The 19,214-nt window shown below is 44.7% G+C and overlaps 1 protein-coding gene across 6 annotated transcripts in view; it reads left to right on the top strand.

Moving 5' to 3' along the window:
* Positions 1-19,214, top strand: part of EEF2K (eukaryotic elongation factor 2 kinase) — a 71,797-nt gene that overhangs the window by 17,963 nt on the left and 34,620 nt on the right. For 5 of the 6 annotated variants that reach the window (XM_070362660.1, XM_070362657.1, XM_070362659.1 and 2 more), the window contains exons 2-3: positions 455-770; positions 16,728-16,828. In XM_070362660.1, coding sequence (XP_070218761.1) covers positions 531-770; positions 16,728-16,828 — 341 coding nt within the window. In that variant the 5' untranslated portion in view covers positions 455-530. The remainder of the gene's footprint in view (positions 1-454; positions 771-16,727; positions 16,829-19,214) is intronic. The other variant, XM_070362661.1, reaches the window with a different exon arrangement.

Genomic DNA, 19,214 nt, shown 5'->3' with positions numbered 1-19,214 from the left:
GCCCAGTACTCACAGAACACAAAGAAAAAGCCCACAGGCTGGGAGAGCCACCAAGGCCGGAGGGGAAGTGGACAGGGGCCAGCCCAACACAGGCCTTGTAGCCTTAAAAGGCATTTGGGTTTTGTTAAGAATGTGAAAAGAAGCTGCTGCAGGGTGTTAGGCAGAAAAATGGTTTGATGTAATTTATGTTCTGAAAAGCTCAGCCTTGTGACTTAAGAAGCATTTATTTTCTGTTTGAAGCTTTGAGCGCTTCAAAGTGGAATTACTGGGTGGAGGGGTGTGTGTACCTTTAAAATGCTCCTCGCTGCTGCCTGCCAAGTGTCTCCCCTGCTAGCTGTCGTTTTCTGTCTGAGGGTGACGGCTCCTTCTGTGCCAGTGGTATTTGGGATGAGGTGCCCAGCGACCTCTCAGCCCCTGGGCCCCAGCACCCCCCTTTCTCTGGCCTCTCTCGCAGGACCCTCAGCTCTGCATCTGCCCTGTAACTCTGGCTGTGCCGCCCGGCCCTCGGGTAAGACGGGCGCCCCAGGACCATGGCCGAGGAAGACCTCATCTTCCGCCTGGAAGGCGTGGATGGCGGCCCAGCCTCCCGGGCTGGTGATTCAGACACAGACAGCGACGATGATGAGGAGGGTTACTTCATCTGCTCCATCACCGATGACCCCGGGGCACACCAGAATGTCAACTTCAAGGTTAATAACTGCCACAGCAACCTAGCAAAAAGCGAGCGCTACGGCTCCAGCGGGTCCCCGGCTGGCTCCTTCCATTTCAAGGTGAGTGGTCCCTGGTGCCACCCTCTCCACCCCAGGTGAGCCCCAGCTCACCTGCTGTAAGGATTGGAGAGTTGGGGTCACTGGCTGAGGTCGTTTCCAGACTCTTGCCAGTGCTCTAAATTCTAGATCTGAGGCAGTGTCTGTTAAGTGGGAAGATTTCAATACAAGTTTTTTGTTTGTTTCAATCGTTGAATCATTGTTTCAATACAAGTTTCATTCCTTTCCAGCAGTGTTTTACCAGTATCTGCGCTGGGCCCATTAGTGTGGGTTGTGGGAACCTTGGCCAGTTTTTTAAGACCCAGAATAGAACAGAGTAGAAAATATTGGGAGAGGGAAGAGAGAGGGAAAAAAATATCAGCTCTGACAGTCGTGATAATATTTTAGGGACACGTACACATGCCTTTACACACACATGCGCAGTGACCAAATTGGTTGTTAACCAGGTTCTCATGACATAAGGGTTGTTAAGTATTTTTATTTCCTCCCTGTGTGTGTGTATGTGGGTCCAGAGATAGGGGGTGAAATGTTTTTTATGTTGGTTGTGGTCAAAAGAGTCTCTGCTTAGGGTTGGACATCCTAAGCAGAGGATGGATTCGATCCATAGGTTGGATTGAGGAATAGGGTGCTTATTTTATTAGGAATTTGTGTTCATACCCTGGCAAAGCTGGTTATAGAGATAAAGGAGGAAGGCAAACATTATTGGACTTTTGTATAATAATGTTATACAAACATTATTGTATAACAATACAATTGTTATACAATTGTGGTGGTGAAAAAGTTAAAAATGCAATACTGTTATCCTTTTTTAATCCTCACAAACAATAAGTATCAGTTCGTACTGTGAGCAGAAGGCCGATTACCACTTTGGGATTTGAAATTGGAGTCGTTCTTCTCTAATTGCAGAATTAATCTGTTTTTAGAAAATTAATAATCTTAGTTCTCAGACAGTTGGATACTTTTTCCTTTCAGGCCAGAGTTCTAGCTTAAGTCTCTCAGGGGCAGGCAGCTCCAGAAATAGGCCTGTCGGTCCCCTCTGAGGTTGGGGGCCCCCTGAAGGGTCAGGTTGCGGCTTGCCCTGCCTTCCTGTCCTAAGGCAGCTTCTGAAACACACACTCCACCCACAGAGGGCTGCGTGGGAAGACAGGAGAGCAGCCTGGCCCCTGGTCTGTTTGCGTGAGTCAGGGAGGCGCACGGAAACCCTGATCCCTGCAGCTCCTGAATCATGTGCAAGGGAATCCAGGTGCCAGAGGGGCTTGTGAAGCAGAAACCAGCTCAAGGGGGAAAAAGAGGAAATCTGTTCTAACAGTCAAGAAGTATTTCTTGAGACCGAGGGGCAGAAGCGATATCTGGTCTCTGAGGACAGATCCAGGAGCCTGGAAGGCCACAGGACTGCCTCTCTGGCTCCTTCCTCCATCTCCTTGTCTATTTTTGATTCTTCTCTGCCCCTCAGTTTACATGGTGGGAAAATGGATCCCCAAGGGTCCCTTTATTTCAGACAGAGCCACATGCAAAGATGGATTTGACCTTCTTCCATTTCAGCTGCGGGAGGAGAAAACCTGTTCGGTCCGGCCTGAGTCAGGCGTCCGCTGTCTCTGGTCCAGTCACCTCTGGCCCAGGGCATGGGGTGGGGGTGGGGATCGCAGAACAGGGGGCTGCTTCCAAAGAAGTGGGATCCTGGTGGCCTCCTAGTGGGGCAGACCCCTCAGAAGGGCTGTACCCACAGCAGCTGCCCGTGGGCCCAAGAGCTGGAGGGTCTTAGACAGTGTGACCCCAAAGCGCAGTCTGGTGAATACTTTAAAGGAAATACAGGTGAGTGATCCAGCAAATCCAGACCTATTTGTGTATAGGTCTGGCTTAGGAACGGAGCTTCACGAGGGCAGGATCCTGTGGCCTGCTCATCACTCATCCCTAGTGCCGTGCACATAGTAGGTGCTTTATTTGGAATCAGTGAAGAGATGGATGAGTGCTAAACTCACTTTACTGTGGGTGCTGTCTCATCAGAGGACAGATAGATGGTGTTTACATAAAACAGAAACCTCTGTGGGCCATTTGACAATCATTATTAAAGTAGAAGGTATTTATATATCAGAGTTATAGTAAACAGAGACTGTTAGTTTCAGGTGGGGACAATTGTTTATTTGGTGGGACTGTCCCTTATATTGTAGGACTTTCAGCATGTCTCATCCCAGCTCACTAAATGTCAGATTCCCGCCTATTCGTTATGTTATATTCCTCCCTATTTATTATGATGACCCAGAATGTTCCCCAACGTACATTTGCTAAGGCCACATGAGAGGATACCACCCTCAGTTGAGAACAAGCAACGAAACATTTGTGCAAGTGTTGAGGTTTACATATTCAAAGATGTGTTTTGCAATATTGTTTGTAATAAAGAAAGAATGGAAACTGCTGAAATACTCCATTGAGAAGGGGCCTGTTTAATTATAGACTATGGTCCTGGCAGAATGCTTTATTTACATTAAAGCAAAGATGTTTCTATGTGAATTGACTTGAAACAGTGCCAAGATATGCAAAGATATATTTTTTGTGGGGTGAAACCAAAATCCATGAAAAGCTCTTGGGATATTGATGGTCCATAATAAGAACAAAATGTTAGCTATTTTTATTTTTATGTGCTGAGAAGTAAAAAAACAAGTTGAAATATATAATATGATTCCTATTGTATCAGAAAACATAGATACACATATATCAGTATTTTCTTAGCAAACACTTATGTTATAAACAAATTTAAAAATTACTAATGAGAAGAGGGAATTTGTATCCAACAGAGAATCAGTGGTGATTCTCTCTGGGGGAGAGAGTGATCTTGAGGGGGGACTGTGATTATTATAATACATTGCATATAAATATTTTGTATATATATCTTTTAAACAGATGCTACTTAAAATTTTTTTTATTTATCTTTAGCTGCACTGGGTCTTCATTGCTACACACGGGCTTTCTCTAGTTACGATCAGCAGGAGCTACGCTGTAGTTGTGGAGCTCGGGCTTCTTGCGGTGGCTTCTCTCGTTGCACAGCACAGGCTCTAGGGCATGTGGGCTTCAGTAGTTGCGGCTGCTGGGCTCTAGAGCACAGGCTCAGCAGTTACGGTGCATGGACTTAGCTGCTCCACGGCATGTAGCATCTTTCCCGACCAAGAATCAAACCTGTCTCTTAACCACTGGACCACTGGAGAAGTCCCTACATTGTATACATTTTAAAACATTTGAAACTTATAAAACTACATGTATGTATCACTTGTGTACCCAAAAGGATGTTTTAGAAGAAGAAAAATAAAGAGAGCCTCACAGCCAGGTAACCACTCCTCCCCCAAAGAAACATCAGTAATTGGCTGTCCTTAAAACTCATGGGCTTCCCCAATGGTTCAGCAGTAAAAAAAATTTGCCCGCGATGCAGGAGACTCAGGTTTGATCCCTGGCTGGGTCAGGAAAATCCTCTGGAGGAGTAAATGGCAACCCACTCCAGTATTCTTGCCTGAAAAATCCCATGGACAAAGGAGCCTGGCGGGCTACTGTCCACAGGGTCACAAAGAGTTGGACACAACTGAGTGAGCACAAAACTCAGAGATTCTGCAAGTCAAAATCCTCACTGAGGGTGGGAGCTCATGACCTCCAGGGACCCTGCACCTTTCCCTGCTCCTGCAACAAGCACTGCTGTTCTCACCTCTGCCTGAAACCTCTTTCAGCTGACATATGGGTCTGTTAAAATGACCGGGCTCCTGGTCCGGCTCCCTTGACATCCTACCCTGGCTATCTCCTCCACATTCTCTGAGGCTCATAGCAGACCTTTCTGTACATCTGTCATTCTTGAATGTCGTTCTGTTTATGAGTCAGCCCCTGACCGCAAGGCGAGGGCCTGTGTCCTGTCGCACTTCCCATCCCTGTACTCAGCGGAAGGGCCATTTAAGGACAAGATGTAGCTCTTGGCTGCCCACTCTCCTAGGTGATAGAAGGCAGGCTCTATGGGGTTCTTGTTGCCAGTGGTGACTTCAGAGGGAGGCAGCAGCTCAGTTTTCCAAACCTCACTGTCCCTGGCACTCAACAAACCGAACGTGGTTTTTCATTTACTGTTGACATGGCAACTTGGGTTGTTGAATCAAAATGACCACCTGGCATTCCTCCAAGGTGGCGCCACCCTGGCAGGTACCAGGCGTGTATTGTGAACTGTTGAGTCTGTCGCTGTCAAGGCCAGGGAATGTGGCCTGAATCCCCCGGAGGGTAGTAGCAGACTCGCTCAGGGGGCCCTGCCTTGGGTAGAATATCCGACAGCCAACAAAAGGATGTTTATAGAGGATGTATCATAACATGGGAAAGTGCTTCCATTCTGGAGTTGATTTTAAAGAACAGGGTATAGAGCATGATTTAGCTCTGTAAATACACACACACACACACACACACACACACAGAGCAAAACCCTAAAAGAAAGTACATCAAGTCTCTGTGTACAATATTATATAAGTGCTTTTACATGGACATATTTTTTCTTCCAATTTTTGCTCACAGTATGTATATATATGTTGTTTTTCACATGCATAGATGTATGTTTATGTATGTATGCATATGGTAATATATGTTTTTGTAATCTTGTTTTGTTGAATGTTTTTGTTTGTTATTCATAGTTCTCATTCAATTTTTTTTCCTAACTCTGAATGACCCTCTTTTACTAATCGGATTTACTCATATAATATAAAACATTTGCTCTAAAATATATTCCCGATATTTTACCAATAATTCAAAATCATTTATATGTGACATTTTGTTTGGAAGAGACTTGGGCTTTTTTCTAACTTCCCTTTAATTACTCTAATAAAGTTTGTAGAAGAGGAAAAAAAAAAGTACATCAAGATGCCAACAGAAATTATTTTTGGATGGGATTAATCCTTTTCTGCTTCTGTTTCACAATGTCTGCATTTTCTAGCATTAACATATGTAGCATATAGTATGTTTTCAGTTTTTTAATGAAGTGGAAATTTGTATTTAAAAGAATTGTTTTCCTGGTCTGAGAATATCTTGGAGATTATTCCTATCAAAACATAGAGATCACCTTTTTTTTTTTTTTTTAGTGAATTAAGTTGGATTCCATCACTTGATATACAGGGGTTTATTTAGCCAGTCCATCACTCAGTCATGTCCGACTCTTTGCAACCTCATGGACTGTAGCCTGCCAGACTCCTCTGTCCATGGAATTCTCCAAGCCTAAACACTTGAATGGGTAGCTGTTCCCTCTTCCAAGGGATCTTCCCAACCCAGGGATCAAACTCAGGTCTTCTGCATTGCAGTCTGGGCCACCAGGGAAGCCCTTCCTCTTGAGGGACACTTGGGTTGTTCCCCTTTTTTTCTATTACAGTGTTATAATAAATCTCCTATATGTATATCTGAGCAAACTTTGAAATATATATATTTTATAATATGTAAATAATATACCTACTCTGTAGAAAGAATTCAACTTGGACAAATGATTAACAGTGAAAAGCAATCCTCCCACCTCTCACCCTGTCTCCCTGGAGAATGTCCTTCCAGAAATGTTCTTGTGAATATAAGTGTATGTACATATGTGAATCTCTTCCTTGTCTTTTTCGCAGAAATGTTATTTTGCACTCCTGTGCCGTCTTCCCATATTAGCACATACGAGCTGACATCAGCTAGAACTTACATAACTGGTTCTGTGGGTCGGGCAGGCCTGCTTATGCGGTTACTCATATCAACTCATTGAATCTGTGCAGCAGTCCTCTTATTGATGTTTTGACATATAGTAAACCCGAGGTTCTGAGATTATAATTGCTTGGCGCCCTTCATGAGTGCAGTATGCTTATGCAGTCTTGTTTATTTTATTTATTTTTTTAAATTTTTATTTTATTTTTTAACTTTACAATATTGTATTGGTTTTGCCATACATCAAAATGAATCCGCCACAGGTATACATGTGTGCCCCATCCCGAACCCTCCTCCCTCCTCCCTCCCCATACCATCCTTCTGGGTCTTGTTTATTTTGTTTTAGTTTTCTAATGGCTGAATATCTTGACATTATCTGCAAGCACTGTCATATATTTAGCCAGTCCCTCATGGGTCGGTGTGAAGGTCATTTCTAAGCGTTTGCCACCACAAACAGTGCTTCCAGAAGCATCTCTTATTTGTGTCTCTTATGTGTGTGTGTGCCCTGGTGCCTACACAGGGTTCACCTGCAGGCTAAATCCCCAGAGGTGGAATGGCTGGAGAAAACGTTCGTGGGTTTCAACTTGGCTGAGCATTGGCCATTGCCCTTCAAAGAGGTTGCACTGGCATTGGTGCTCCCATGATACATGGGCACGCCTGCTTCCCACGCCCTTCTGATTAAACTGATACTTTGAACCCACCCAGGGTGGCTCTGGCAGCTTGGTCAAAGTACACTGATCACCCCAGAAGGAGGTAGATGAACGTCTGATGACTCACTGGGAAGAGAGGTGTCCGTGCTCACCTGAACCCTGGAAGGCCCTCGCCTGGCAGGTTTTGGCCACTGACCTCAGGAAGCTCTGTGCGTACAAAGAGCTGGTGACCATTTTGGTGCTCCGCCCACTGCTCTGGGAATGCAGAATTGGAAGGGGAATCTTAGCTGTGTCCTGGGTCCACAAAGATTTGGACTTCCAGCAAAACAAGGGCCTGCTGGGTGGTGGAAGCAAAAAGAGATTGCTTCTGGCAATCGGTGACCTGGCGTCTGGAAAACGGGAAGAGGCTGAGGAGAGTCAAGCCTGGCTGGAGGGACTCATCTTTTTGAAGCACATGACCTTTTATAGAAATATGCTAGATATTCATTAGTGGGGGTCCCCCTTCTTTAACTTTATTTTGTAGTTTTTTAGAAGCTTTACTGAAATATAGTTCACATACCATGCAATTTACCAATTTAAAATGTTCAGTTCAAAAAATAAATAAATAAAATGTTCAATTCAGTAGCTTTTAGTGTGTTTATAAAGTTATGCATCCACATCACAACTAATTTTAGCTCATTTTCATTACCCTAAAAGAAACCCCATACTCCTTAGCCACCACCTGCCCCCCATATCCTTATTCCACACAAACCCCAGTATCCACTAGCGTATTTTCAGTCTCCATAGATTTGCCTCTTCGGACAGTTCATGTAAATAGAATTATGTGATATGTGACCTTTTGTGTCTGGCTTCTTTCACAAACTTATTGTTGTGTTTTTTTTAATCTGTTAATTAATTAATTTATTGGCTGTACTGCATGGCACGTGGAATCTTAGTTCCCAGACCAGGGATTGAACTCACACCCTCTGCTTTGGAAGCGTGGGGTCTTCACCACTGGGCCACCAGGGAAGCTCCAGCATAGTGTTTTCAAGGCTCATCAATGTTGAAGTGTGTGTCAGTACCGCATTCCTTTTTATTGATGATAGATAGACCAGTTTTGTTTATCCATTTGTCAGCTGATGGACGTTTTGGTTGTTTCTCCCTTTTGGCTGTTACGAATAATGCTACACAAATCTTTGTGTGGGCATGTTTTCATTTCTGTCAAGTAGGTACTTGGGAATGGAGTGGCTGGCATGTGATAACTCTGTTTGGTCCACCTTCTTGCAACTGGGGCCTGACAGGCTTGGATTTGAGTCCTGGGTTTGCCATTTCACGGTTGCTGCAGGTCCGTGGATGAGTTACTTCCATCCTCCCTGAGCCTCGGGTACCTCATCAGTGGATCAGAAAACTAACTTACCCGCCTGTCCTTCCTTGGCAAGGTTGTCATGAGGTGCCAGCCAGGATGCTGTCTGAGGAAGGATTTCCAGGAGAAGAGGGCATTTCGTAATCGTAGGGAGTGTTATGACTTTGCTGGTTATTGTTCCCACCCTTCTCATCCTGTCCTCTCTGAATCCCACTGGTCAGGGGAGATGAAGCTACTGTTTTCAACAAAGATTCCTTGAGGATTTTTAACTTTGTTTCTTTTATACTTATTTGTTTGGTTACTTATAAAAGTAATGTATGTTCCTTACAGAAAAAAATGGAAGTGCAGATACAGTTGCTATTAAGATCTTAGTGTGTATTTCAATATACAGACACAACTAAATAAACAGGGACGTTTTCTTACAATAACAGGATTATGCCATGTATGCTTTCTAATAATAGTTTTTCCTCAGCAAACAAGAAATGATGCATATTTTTCCACATCAGTAGATGTGGATCTAGTCCATTATTTTTTTAGTGGCCCCATGGCAGCCCATTGTTTCTTTAAGCATTTTATTTTGTAGGACCCTGAGGAAGTTTCAAGTCTTTGCTGTTATAGTCAATGCTGGGTTCCATGGAAATTGCACGAAACCTCTAAATGCATGTGGCCCAGAGTGGGGCAGCCACACAGCACAGAGGCCTCTTCCCATCACGAAGCGTGACTGTGCATCCCCACTTCTTCCCGCTTCTTTTATTTGCCCTTGGCTGTGGTTTAAGTTTTTTTTACTATTAGTCAGGAGAGGCAAATAAGGCTACAGAAGTGATGATGGGCAAAAAAACATTTTATAACATTCTTTTAATGCTCACTCTAATGACTCAGAAGGTAAAGAATCTGCCTTACAGTGTAGGAGACCTGGGTTCAACCCCAGGTCAGGAAGATCCACTGGAGAAGGAAATGCCTACCCACTCCAGTATTCTTGCCTGGAGAATCCCATGGACAGAGGAGCCTGGTGGGCTACAGCCCATGGGGCCGCATATAGTCGGACATGGCTGATAGACTAACACTTAGTGAATGTAGCAGTTGTTTTAAGAACAAAGCTTCACACGGGGAACTCTATTCAATATCCTGTTCTAAGTCACAATGGAAAAGAATGTGAAAAAGAATGTATGTGTGTATAACTGAATCCTTAACTGTACAGCAGAAATTAACACAAATTGTAAGTCAGCTTATCTACAATTTCATTTATACTTCAGTAAAATAAAATTTAAAAATAAAGATAGAGAAAAACCTATGTGAATACAGGTAAGGCAAAGATTTCTTGGATGACACAAAAAGCAAGGTCCATAGAGGAACAAATTGATGTAAGTTGGACTTCAAAATTTTAAACTTCTGCTCTTTGAAAAAAAACACTATTAAGAGAATGAGAATACAAGCCATAGATGGAGAGAAAATATTTACTGGTCATATATCTGATAAAGGAACTTATATTCAGAATATATAGGAAAACTCTCAAAACTCAATGATAAGAAAACAAATCATATTTGATTGGCCAAAAAGTTTGGGTTTTAACCTGAACAGTTTTTGGCCATTCCAACATATAAGTTTGAGTGAACAAAGGTTTTCCTTTTTCTTTGGTAATATCTGGGAGTAAAATAGGGTAAGAATAACATTTTCATTAATTTTTTTTAAAAAAGGCCTTCCCTGGTGTTCCAGTGATTAAGAATCTGCCCACTAATGCAAGGGACATGAGTTCAATCCCAGGTCTGGGAGGATCCCACCTGTGGAGGAGCAACTAAGCATGTGAACCGCAACTGCCCAGCCCACACATAGGGCGCCTCAGCCACAACTCCCGAGCCTGGGTGCCGTAACAAGAGAAGCCACCGCCGTGAAAAGTCTGCACATCCACAGCTTGAGAATAGCCCCGGTCACCACAAGTAGAGAAAAACCTGAGCACAACGGCGAAGACCCAGCGCAGCCCAAAAACTTAAATAAATCTTTTTTAAAAAGCAACCCAGCAGCAATAGGGACTTCCCTAGTGGTCCAGTGGCTAAGACTCTGTGCTCCCAATGCAGGGGGCCTGGGTTAGATCCCTGGGCGGGGAACTAGATCCCACCTTCCCATCTAAGAGTTAGAATGCCACAACTTAAAGATTCGGAGTGCCACAACTAAGATCTGGCTCAGTCAGTAAATACTAAAAAAAAACAAAAACAAAAAGCCTAGCAGCAGTAGCTGATAACATTGCTTGTACAAACACATTACCCACACAGCAGGAAGTTTTTTTATTATCGTTATATTTGTATTTATTTATTTTTACTTTGTACTCGTAGGCTTTGAGGAACCAAAGTCATTTTGTTCTCTTTCCAGGATTATGTTTCCCTCTTTATGAAAACCCCTAGGCCTCTGTTTTATAGAAGAGTAATTAGTCCACTCAACTGAGTTTTAGGATCTTTGCAACTAGAGAATGTTAGAGCTGTCCGGACCTTGAGATCATCTAATCCAGTGATCTTGGTTTATTAACGTTGACTTACACCTGTGATGCCTGAAGACGTTCTCATGGTAAAAAAACGCAGACAACGTAGATGAAGCTGAATTCACCTCGTTCAACTTCTTATTCCTGTTCTGTTTCCAGAGACAACCATTGTTCAGCTCAGTGTAAATAATTTTTCAGACCTTTCAAATGTATTTTATTTTAAACATTTTATTAAAGTATTGTTCATTTACAATATTGTATTTCAGATGTACAACATGTGAGTCAGTATTTTTGTAGATTATACTCCACTTAAAGTCATTATAAATATTGGCCATATTCCCTGTGCTGTACGATTTTCAGATCTTTTAAAATACATTTATATATAAATGTACGTTTTTATATATATCTACAGACACACACATCCTTAGAAATCTGATAGTATTTTATATATATATATTGTATATATATACACACACACAGTGGTGGTGGTTTATCGTGTCCAACTCTTGCTACCCCATGGACTGTAGCCTGCCAGGCTCCTCTGTCCATGGGATTCTCCAGGCAAGAATACTGCAGTGGGTTGCCATTTTCTTCTCCACAGCATCTTCCTGACCCAGGAATTGAACCCAGGTCTCCTGCATTGCAGGCAGATTCTTTACCAACTAAGCTATGAAGGAAGCCCTTATATTTATTTATTTTTATACACACACACACACACACACATACACACACACGTATATATTTTATTGAAGTATAGTTGATTTACAATGTTGTGCTAACCAGTTCTGTACAGGAAAGTGACTATACATTTTTTTATATATATATTCTTCTCTGTTATGGTTTATCCCGGTAGATTGGCTATAATTCCCTGTGCTATACAGTAGGACCTTGTCGTTCATCCATTCTAAATGTATTAGTTTGCATCTGCCAACCCCAAAGTCCCATTCCATCCTTCTCCTCCCCTCCTCCCTCTACTGCTGCTGCTAAGTCGCATCAGTTGTGTCCGACTCTGTGCCGACCCCATAGACACCCATAGGCTCCCCTGTCCCTGGGATTCTCCAGGCAAGAACACTGGAGTGGGTTGCTATTTCCTTCTCCAATGCATGAAAGTGAAAAGTGAAAGGGAAGTCGCTCAGTCGTGTCCAACTCTTAGTGACCCCATGGACTGCAGCCTACCAGGCTCCTCCGTCCATGGGATTTTCCAGGCAAGAGTACTGGAGTGGGGTGCCATTGCCTTCTCCGCCTCCTCCCTCTAGGCACCCACAAGTCTGATCTCTGTCTGTGAGTCTAAGAAAGCTAGTGATTAGTGATTTCCTCCACCAGTAAATGGTGTCATACTGCTTGCTTTACTCGGCACTTTGTTTTTTTCCACCCAAACAATAGCTTTTAGAGATTGCCCCTATCAGTGCCATCATCTTTTTAACGCTGCGTAGGATTTTGCCAAGTGTGTGTGATCATCCCACTGTGGATGAGCAGGGTGTTTGCAGTGTTTGCCTGTTACATAGCGTTACGACCACCAGCCATCTTTGGGGGGCTCAGCTGGGCACACCTGGTAGGTGATCAGAATGGGTGGGCCAGAAGTCAGTGAAGAGGGTTCATTATTGTTGGCCAACCATCTAGCATAAGCAGATGGCCCTCAAAGGTGGTGATGCCTGCTTCCATTCACAGTGTCTGAGAACACTCACTCCGCAGGCCACAGTTACCACCTGTTTTTCCTAGCATGATGGGATTAAACAGGATTAGTGATTTCAGCTCAGCTGAGTTTGTTCACCTCTAAAGATCACTCCGGGCTCAGTGAGACACTATTTCTAGTGGGAACATGTCTGTCCCCGGGGTGGGGACAGGAAAGATATTGACCACTAGTAGTCAAAACATTCTTCCCTGTCTTTTGTAAATGAGGAAATGGAAGTTCCCCCAGTGGGTCAGCAGTGGGCCGGAACCAGAACTCAGGGAACTGAGTCTTAGTACAGGACTTTTTATATTGTGCTTAAAAAAAAAGTCAGTTACATTAAACATACCTGTTGCCAGTAAGGTGTGGCTTGATTCTTTTTTGGATTTTTTTTTTTTAAAGGATAATTTTGACCTTGTGACATATCATGCCCTCCAATTCTTAAATACTTTTTTCTTTGACTTTTTTTGGTTCGTGTCACAGTACCCAGCCTGTTGATAATTTCTGTTGATAATCCTCATTGATTGAGGGGCCCTGTCTTAGGTGGCTTGCTGCTGCTGCTGCTAAGTCACTTCAGTCATGTCCGACTCTGTGTGACCCCATAGACGTCAGCCCACCAGGCTCTCCTGCCCCTGGGATTCTCCAGGCAAGAACACTGGAGAGCGTTGCCATTTCCTTCTCCAATGCACGAAAGTGAAAAAGTGAAAGTGAAGTCGCTCAGTCGTGTCCAACTCTTAGTGACCCCATGGACTGCAGCCTACCAGGCTCCTCCATCCATGGGATTTTCCAGGCAAGAGTACTGGAGTGGGGTGCCACTGCCTTCTCGGTTAGGTGGCTTAGGGCATGTCTTAGTCACCTGTTGAGAGAAGTACATTTGGAAAGTCGTGTGTCTCAGGAAGAGGACAGGGCACCTGACGTGCCCAGAAGGGTGGCCTGCAGACTACACAGAACTCTGCGGGCTTCTTGGCAGCTGCGGGGATCAGAAGGCTGTTACTGCCATTCACAGCGGCTGGAATACAAGAGGGGACTGTGGCACATTTTTAAATTACAGAAATCCAGAAACTGCTTTCCTTGTAAACATGTCTGCTGCAGGGTTATGTATAATAGGGAAAAATCAGTGACAAGCTCAAAGTCTCACTGCGGAGAACCACAGGTGAATGAACAGTTAAGTCAATAATGATAAACCCATGCAGTGGATTACTATGCAGCTGTTACAGCTAACTTGTAAATTCATGATGTAATGTTTGTGTCAAAAAATTTGAGTGGTTTGTTCTCTGCTTCTTGGAGTGTAACCTAGGAGAATCTTTTCGGACGAGAACTCCAAACTTCTAATTTTTAAATGTGGTCTCGCAATTACATTCCAATGAAATATGTCCTACTGAGCTCTTGCACAAGCACACGGAGATATAGATAAGGGAATGTTCTCTTCAGCACTGTTTATACTAGAGATCATTAGAGAGAATCTGAATAGCCGTCAACTGAGATCTGAGGAGTACCTTAAGGTGTCCTGCATTGCAGGCGAATTCTTTACCAGCTGAGCCACAAGGGAAGCCCTACCTTAAGGTACGTTTATACAATTATATTATATCCTACAACCAAGGAAGGAAAATGAGGTCAGCCCAGCCTGTCTGCACGTATGACATGGAAAGACTGGATCCAAGATCCTGTGCAAAGTGGAGAACACTTTGCACAGGAAGATGCAGAACACTCTCCTGAAAGGCTGTAAATTATAGCTGCAGTGTGATTCCAATTTTATTTAAAAATGCACGTAAGGGATCTGGAAAAGAACTAATTTCCAAAGCATTGATGATGTTAACAGTTGCTCTGAATGGATGGCCTGTGGCAAATTTGAATTTTGCTTGTCTTCTGCATTTCCCAAGAGTTTTCATTAAGTGTGAATTATTAAGCTTCCAAGTTTTAGACTTTGCAGAGATTAGAAAGCCACAGTAAGGGGGCCCTGGGCTATGCGTGTGTGTGTACTTGTATGTGTGAGTTTCTTTTTTTTTTTTTTAATGTTTATTTATTTGGCTGTGTTGGATCTTAACGTGGGATCATGTGCTTCGTTGCTCTGAGGCATGTTGGATCTTAGTTCCCCTATCAGGGATCAAACCGTGTCCCCTGCATTGCAAGGCGGATTCTTAGCCACTGGACCCCCAGGAAAGTCCTCTGTGTGAGTTTCTTGATGAGCTCAGCCCCTCTACCTCCTGTCCTCTGAGCAGCTCCCAGGGGTGGAGCTTAGGTGGGGCCATGGCTGGGGAGTTGTCCTGTTTGAACCCAAGTCCGTGGAAGAGCTCCTAAGAGCTGGCCGGGGAGGCTGAGGGAGGCTGTTGTGGGAAGAGGAGGTCTAGAATCTGCCTGGCCCAGACAGTATCCAGCCCCTTCCTGTGGCTCAGACCTGTGGCCTGGAAGGGAGTTTTGGTCTCATGGATTCTGTAGAGGCTGTCAGGCAGAAGTTCAAGCTCTAGGAAAAGATGGAGAGGGGATAACTATCAGTTTGAGTGTCAGAGTGTTTGTTTGGAGGGGAAAGGTAAGGATTCCACCTTGGGATTATAAAAGCAGTAAAATGAGCTTTTTAAAACAAAAAGGGGGGCCATACGGTGATGCTTTTGATACTCAGTGAGTTCTCTCCATCACGTGCCTTGGTCATCTTTCCCAGTTAGTGCTCAAGAGGCCCAGTTCTCAACAGGGTTTGAATATTTGGGGGCACGTGTTTTGGGGCAGCACAACAGTGGCGGGCACTGAGGCACTGGATGGGTGGAGGGCAGGGATGCTAAGCCCTGGAACGGAAGAGCAGGTCTGCACAAGAAGTGGTCCTGAACCCCAGGACCTTGGAACGTCTTCTGGGAATCTGTTCGTAATTAACTGAGAATTTAGCCTTTTGTTAATGTAAAAGGCAATGTATATTTTGCATAGTTTGATATACTCTTGAGATTGAGAAGCTTATATGGTCTATAAATTTCCTTGGGGGCAGTAAAATGGGGTGTATTTATGATTTATAGAATATTTATAAAAAAGTGACATTGGACCCGGTAAGAGTCCAGAGTTCTCACCACAGGGCTATTTCACATTTTAAATGAATATAGTCAAAGTGTATTAACCAATCTCCACAGACAGACATTTGGGTTGAATTCAGTTTGGTACAATCACAATACCCCTCGTACACAAGTGTGCACACTTATGTTTGTATTTCTTTCTCTCTTTTTGTATTATCTGGGCCTTGTTGCAGCATATGCACTCTTCCTTGTGGTGCGTAGGCTTTCTCTAGTTGTGACACGCAGGCTTGGTTGCCCTCTGGCACGTAGAATCTTAGTTCCCCAACCGGTCCCTCGTGTTGGAAGGCAGATTTGTTCTTAACCACTGGGCCACCAGAGAAGTCCCTATGTTTGTTTTCCTGTATGGTACATTCCTAGATATAGGATTGCTGGATCAAAATAAAGGAATATCGGGACTTCTCCTGGTGGCCCAGTGGTGAAGCATCTGTGTGCCAGTGCAAGGGACAGGGGTTCGATCCCTGGTCTGGGAAGAGCCCACATGCTGCAGGGCAACTAAGCCTGAGCACCGTAAGTACTAAGCATGTGCTCTACAACAAGAAAACTCACTGCAATGAGAAGCCCACACACCACGACTAGAGAGTAGCCCCTGCTTGCAGCAACAGAGACCCAGCACAGCCAAAAGTAAAAATTAATTAATTAAAAAAATAAAGGAGTACATTTTTTTCCCATTTTAGTACATTGCCAGGCCACCTTTAGAAAAGGTTTATACCCACTGACGGTATCTGAGAACTCATTTTCCCACATCCTGGTCAGACTCCTGGTTTCCAGCTGTTAAAACGTCTTCCAATCTGAACAAAGGGGTGGGGAATAATATTTTCATTCTCAACTCTTTGGTAACAAGCAAAGCAGTATGTGTTTTCTATGCGTCTTACGTTTTCTTCAGTTTTATAGTTGAGGCAGGTCACTTCTGGCCGTGGGAAGGCTATGTCCCTGTGAGGTCTTTTGGGAACTGTGTTCCTACAAGGATAATAGGTGATTATAATTCTGACTGAATAATGCTGTCTGCCTCCCAAGAGGCTGGACACACTTGGGAAATCGCATGGCGGGAGGAATTGGCCTGCACTGTCCCAGAAGCCTAACTCTCCCCTTTGCTTCTGCAGGAAGCTTGGAAGCATGCAATCGAGAAAGCCAAGCACATGCCTGACCCCTGGGCTGAGTTCCACCTGGAAGACGTTGCCACAGAATGTGCCACACGCCACAGGTCAGGTCCTTGTCTGCAAGTGTTGTATGACCCCAGTTCTCTAGGGGTCCTTGGGGGTTGGGTCCTTTTTCTGCTTGTAATCAGTGAGGCTTAAGTACCCCTGGAGATCAAGGAAAAGGGAATATAATAATAATATCGGTCAATATTTGAGTATTTACGCAAGTTTAGGCACCATGTGGGGCTTCCCTGGAGGCTCAGATGGTAAAGAACCCCCCTGCAATGCAGCAGACCTGAGTTCAATCCCTGGATTGGGAAGATCCTCTGGAGGAGGAAATGGCAACCCACTCTAGTATTCTTGCCTGGAGAATACCGTGGACAGAGGAGCCTGGTGGCCTATAGTCCGTGGGGTTGCAGAGTCGGGACATAACTGAGCAACTAACACACATACAGAGACAAGCACTGTGCATTATCTCATTTAATCCTCACAGTGTTCTATAAGACAGTATTCAACAGGCTAGGGTGAGCTATGCTGCAGTAACAAATAGCCCAAATGCAAGTGACAGAAGCCAATTCACAGTGGCTTAAGCAAAGAGGAATGGTTGACTTATCTATGTGGACTTCAGGTATAGCTTATTCCAGGTGCTCCAAGGATGCTTTTGGCTTTGACACCAGATAGACTCTCTTGCATTAATGGTACTGATGGCCCCTGGGAGCCCCATGATTCATCTCACCAAATGGAAATGAATCTTACTCAGTTTTTAACATTTGAATCTCATTGGCCTGGCTTTGGCTATAGGCCCACCACTAAACCAGTCATCGTGCCCAGAGCTTTGCTTTGATTAGCCAAGTCTTGATCATATACCACACACCAGAAAGTGCTGGGGGATCAGTTCCACCCAGTCCATATGTTCTGAGAATGGTGGATGGTGGTTCCCCAAAGGAAAATTGGGGTGCTGTTACCAGAAGAAAGAAGAGTGGATGCTGGGCAGGCAGAAACAGTGGAGCCTTCTCCACCTTTCTGCAACATAGTCCTGCTCACACCTTGTGAGGCAATGGCTTAGAGCCTGGCGTGCACCCCTTCCCCATTTTGGAGGGTGACCTGGCAGGCTCTGGGGTCTGTTCCAGCAGCTGAGTATTGTGGGTGCCCCAGAAGGCCAGGATGGGAACTCTGTTTCTTCCTGCCTATAAGGGCAGTGTGGTGGCTGGTTGGTGACATGTGGCTTCCAGGCTGAGGACACCAGGCCAACAGGGAGGCCCTTGGGAAGCAGGACTCACATGCTGGGCTAGTTCTGTGAATCCCAGAGCTCCTGAGGAACAGGGACCAGGGGCCACACCAAACTGTTGATTTCCTAACTAAACTTGCTGATTTCAACTGCTCTGACTACCAGCAGAGGGAGGTCAGACATTGATGCCCAGAATGACCAGAGATTTCTAGATTGGAGGCTTCCTCCTCCACTCCTGGTCTTTAGAGAGCTCTGCTGCAAGCTGGCCTTTATTGAGACAGATTTCCTATTCACGTGAGTTGTCCCCAGACTGGTTAAGTGCAAAGGTCACATTGATCTGAGTTTGAATCTTGGCTCTCAGGAAGGTTATTTCACCTTTCTGAACCTCAGTTCTTCCATCTGGACAGTGGACACAGTATTTGTTTGGATCTCACTGGGCTGAGTGGTGGTTCTTGAGGAGTTCCGTGTAAGCACTCAGCATACAGTGAATGCTCAGTGAACTTAGAGCGCCTCTGTCCTCTGTGAGGTCAGTGGTTGTGAAGGACAGCTAAGATCCTTCCTGTGTTGCATGTCTCCACCCTCCCCACCTTCTTGGTGCCTCTCAGCTTTCAGTCTACTTGGAAGTGAGGGAAGACTGTTTCGTTTACCTTGGCACCTACATGGTAATAAAATTAATAATAATGATGGCCATTATTTTTTGATGACAATACTTGCCATGAGCTTGTTGCCAGCAGGTGTTCGGCTCTGACAAGCCTTCCTCCCCCAACCCACCCCACCAGGCCTGGGGCAGCTTACCTGCCAGGCCTCTGCTTGTTTCTCCTGGTAGAGGTTTCAGGCTCTGAAGAGGCTGTTCTCAGGCTCTGGGAGGTTTTGGAGTCTGTCCCCACCGAGGGTGGACCAGGGAGGCATCTGCTAAAACTGAGAACACTTCAGCCCTGGGGAAGGTTTTAGATTTTCGGGATTTACTGAGCTGAAGAGCTTTCCACCAGACAAACCTGTTAAGGCCCAGCCAGGCCTAGGGGCAGATTTGCTCTGGGAAAGAGGATCCCTGGGAAAGAGAGAGATGGAAATGTTCTGGAACCCTCTCCATGCCTCTCTGTCTTGGGTGTGTAGCCAGCAGCCCCTTTCCTGGCTGGACTCAGAGGTAGGACCCTCCACCACTGCTGTCTGCACTGGGACAGGCTTCAGGAGACTGGCCTAGCAACCTGGGCTGGGCCTCATAC

This window comes from Bos mutus, chromosome 25, assembly GCF_027580195.1.
Source record: "Bos mutus isolate GX-2022 chromosome 25, NWIPB_WYAK_1.1, whole genome shotgun sequence".
Classification (NCBI taxonomy): Eukaryota; Metazoa; Chordata; class Mammalia; order Artiodactyla; family Bovidae; genus Bos; species Bos mutus.
Note: the sequence above shows the minus strand (reverse complement) of the source record. Positions and strands in the feature narration are given on the sequence as shown.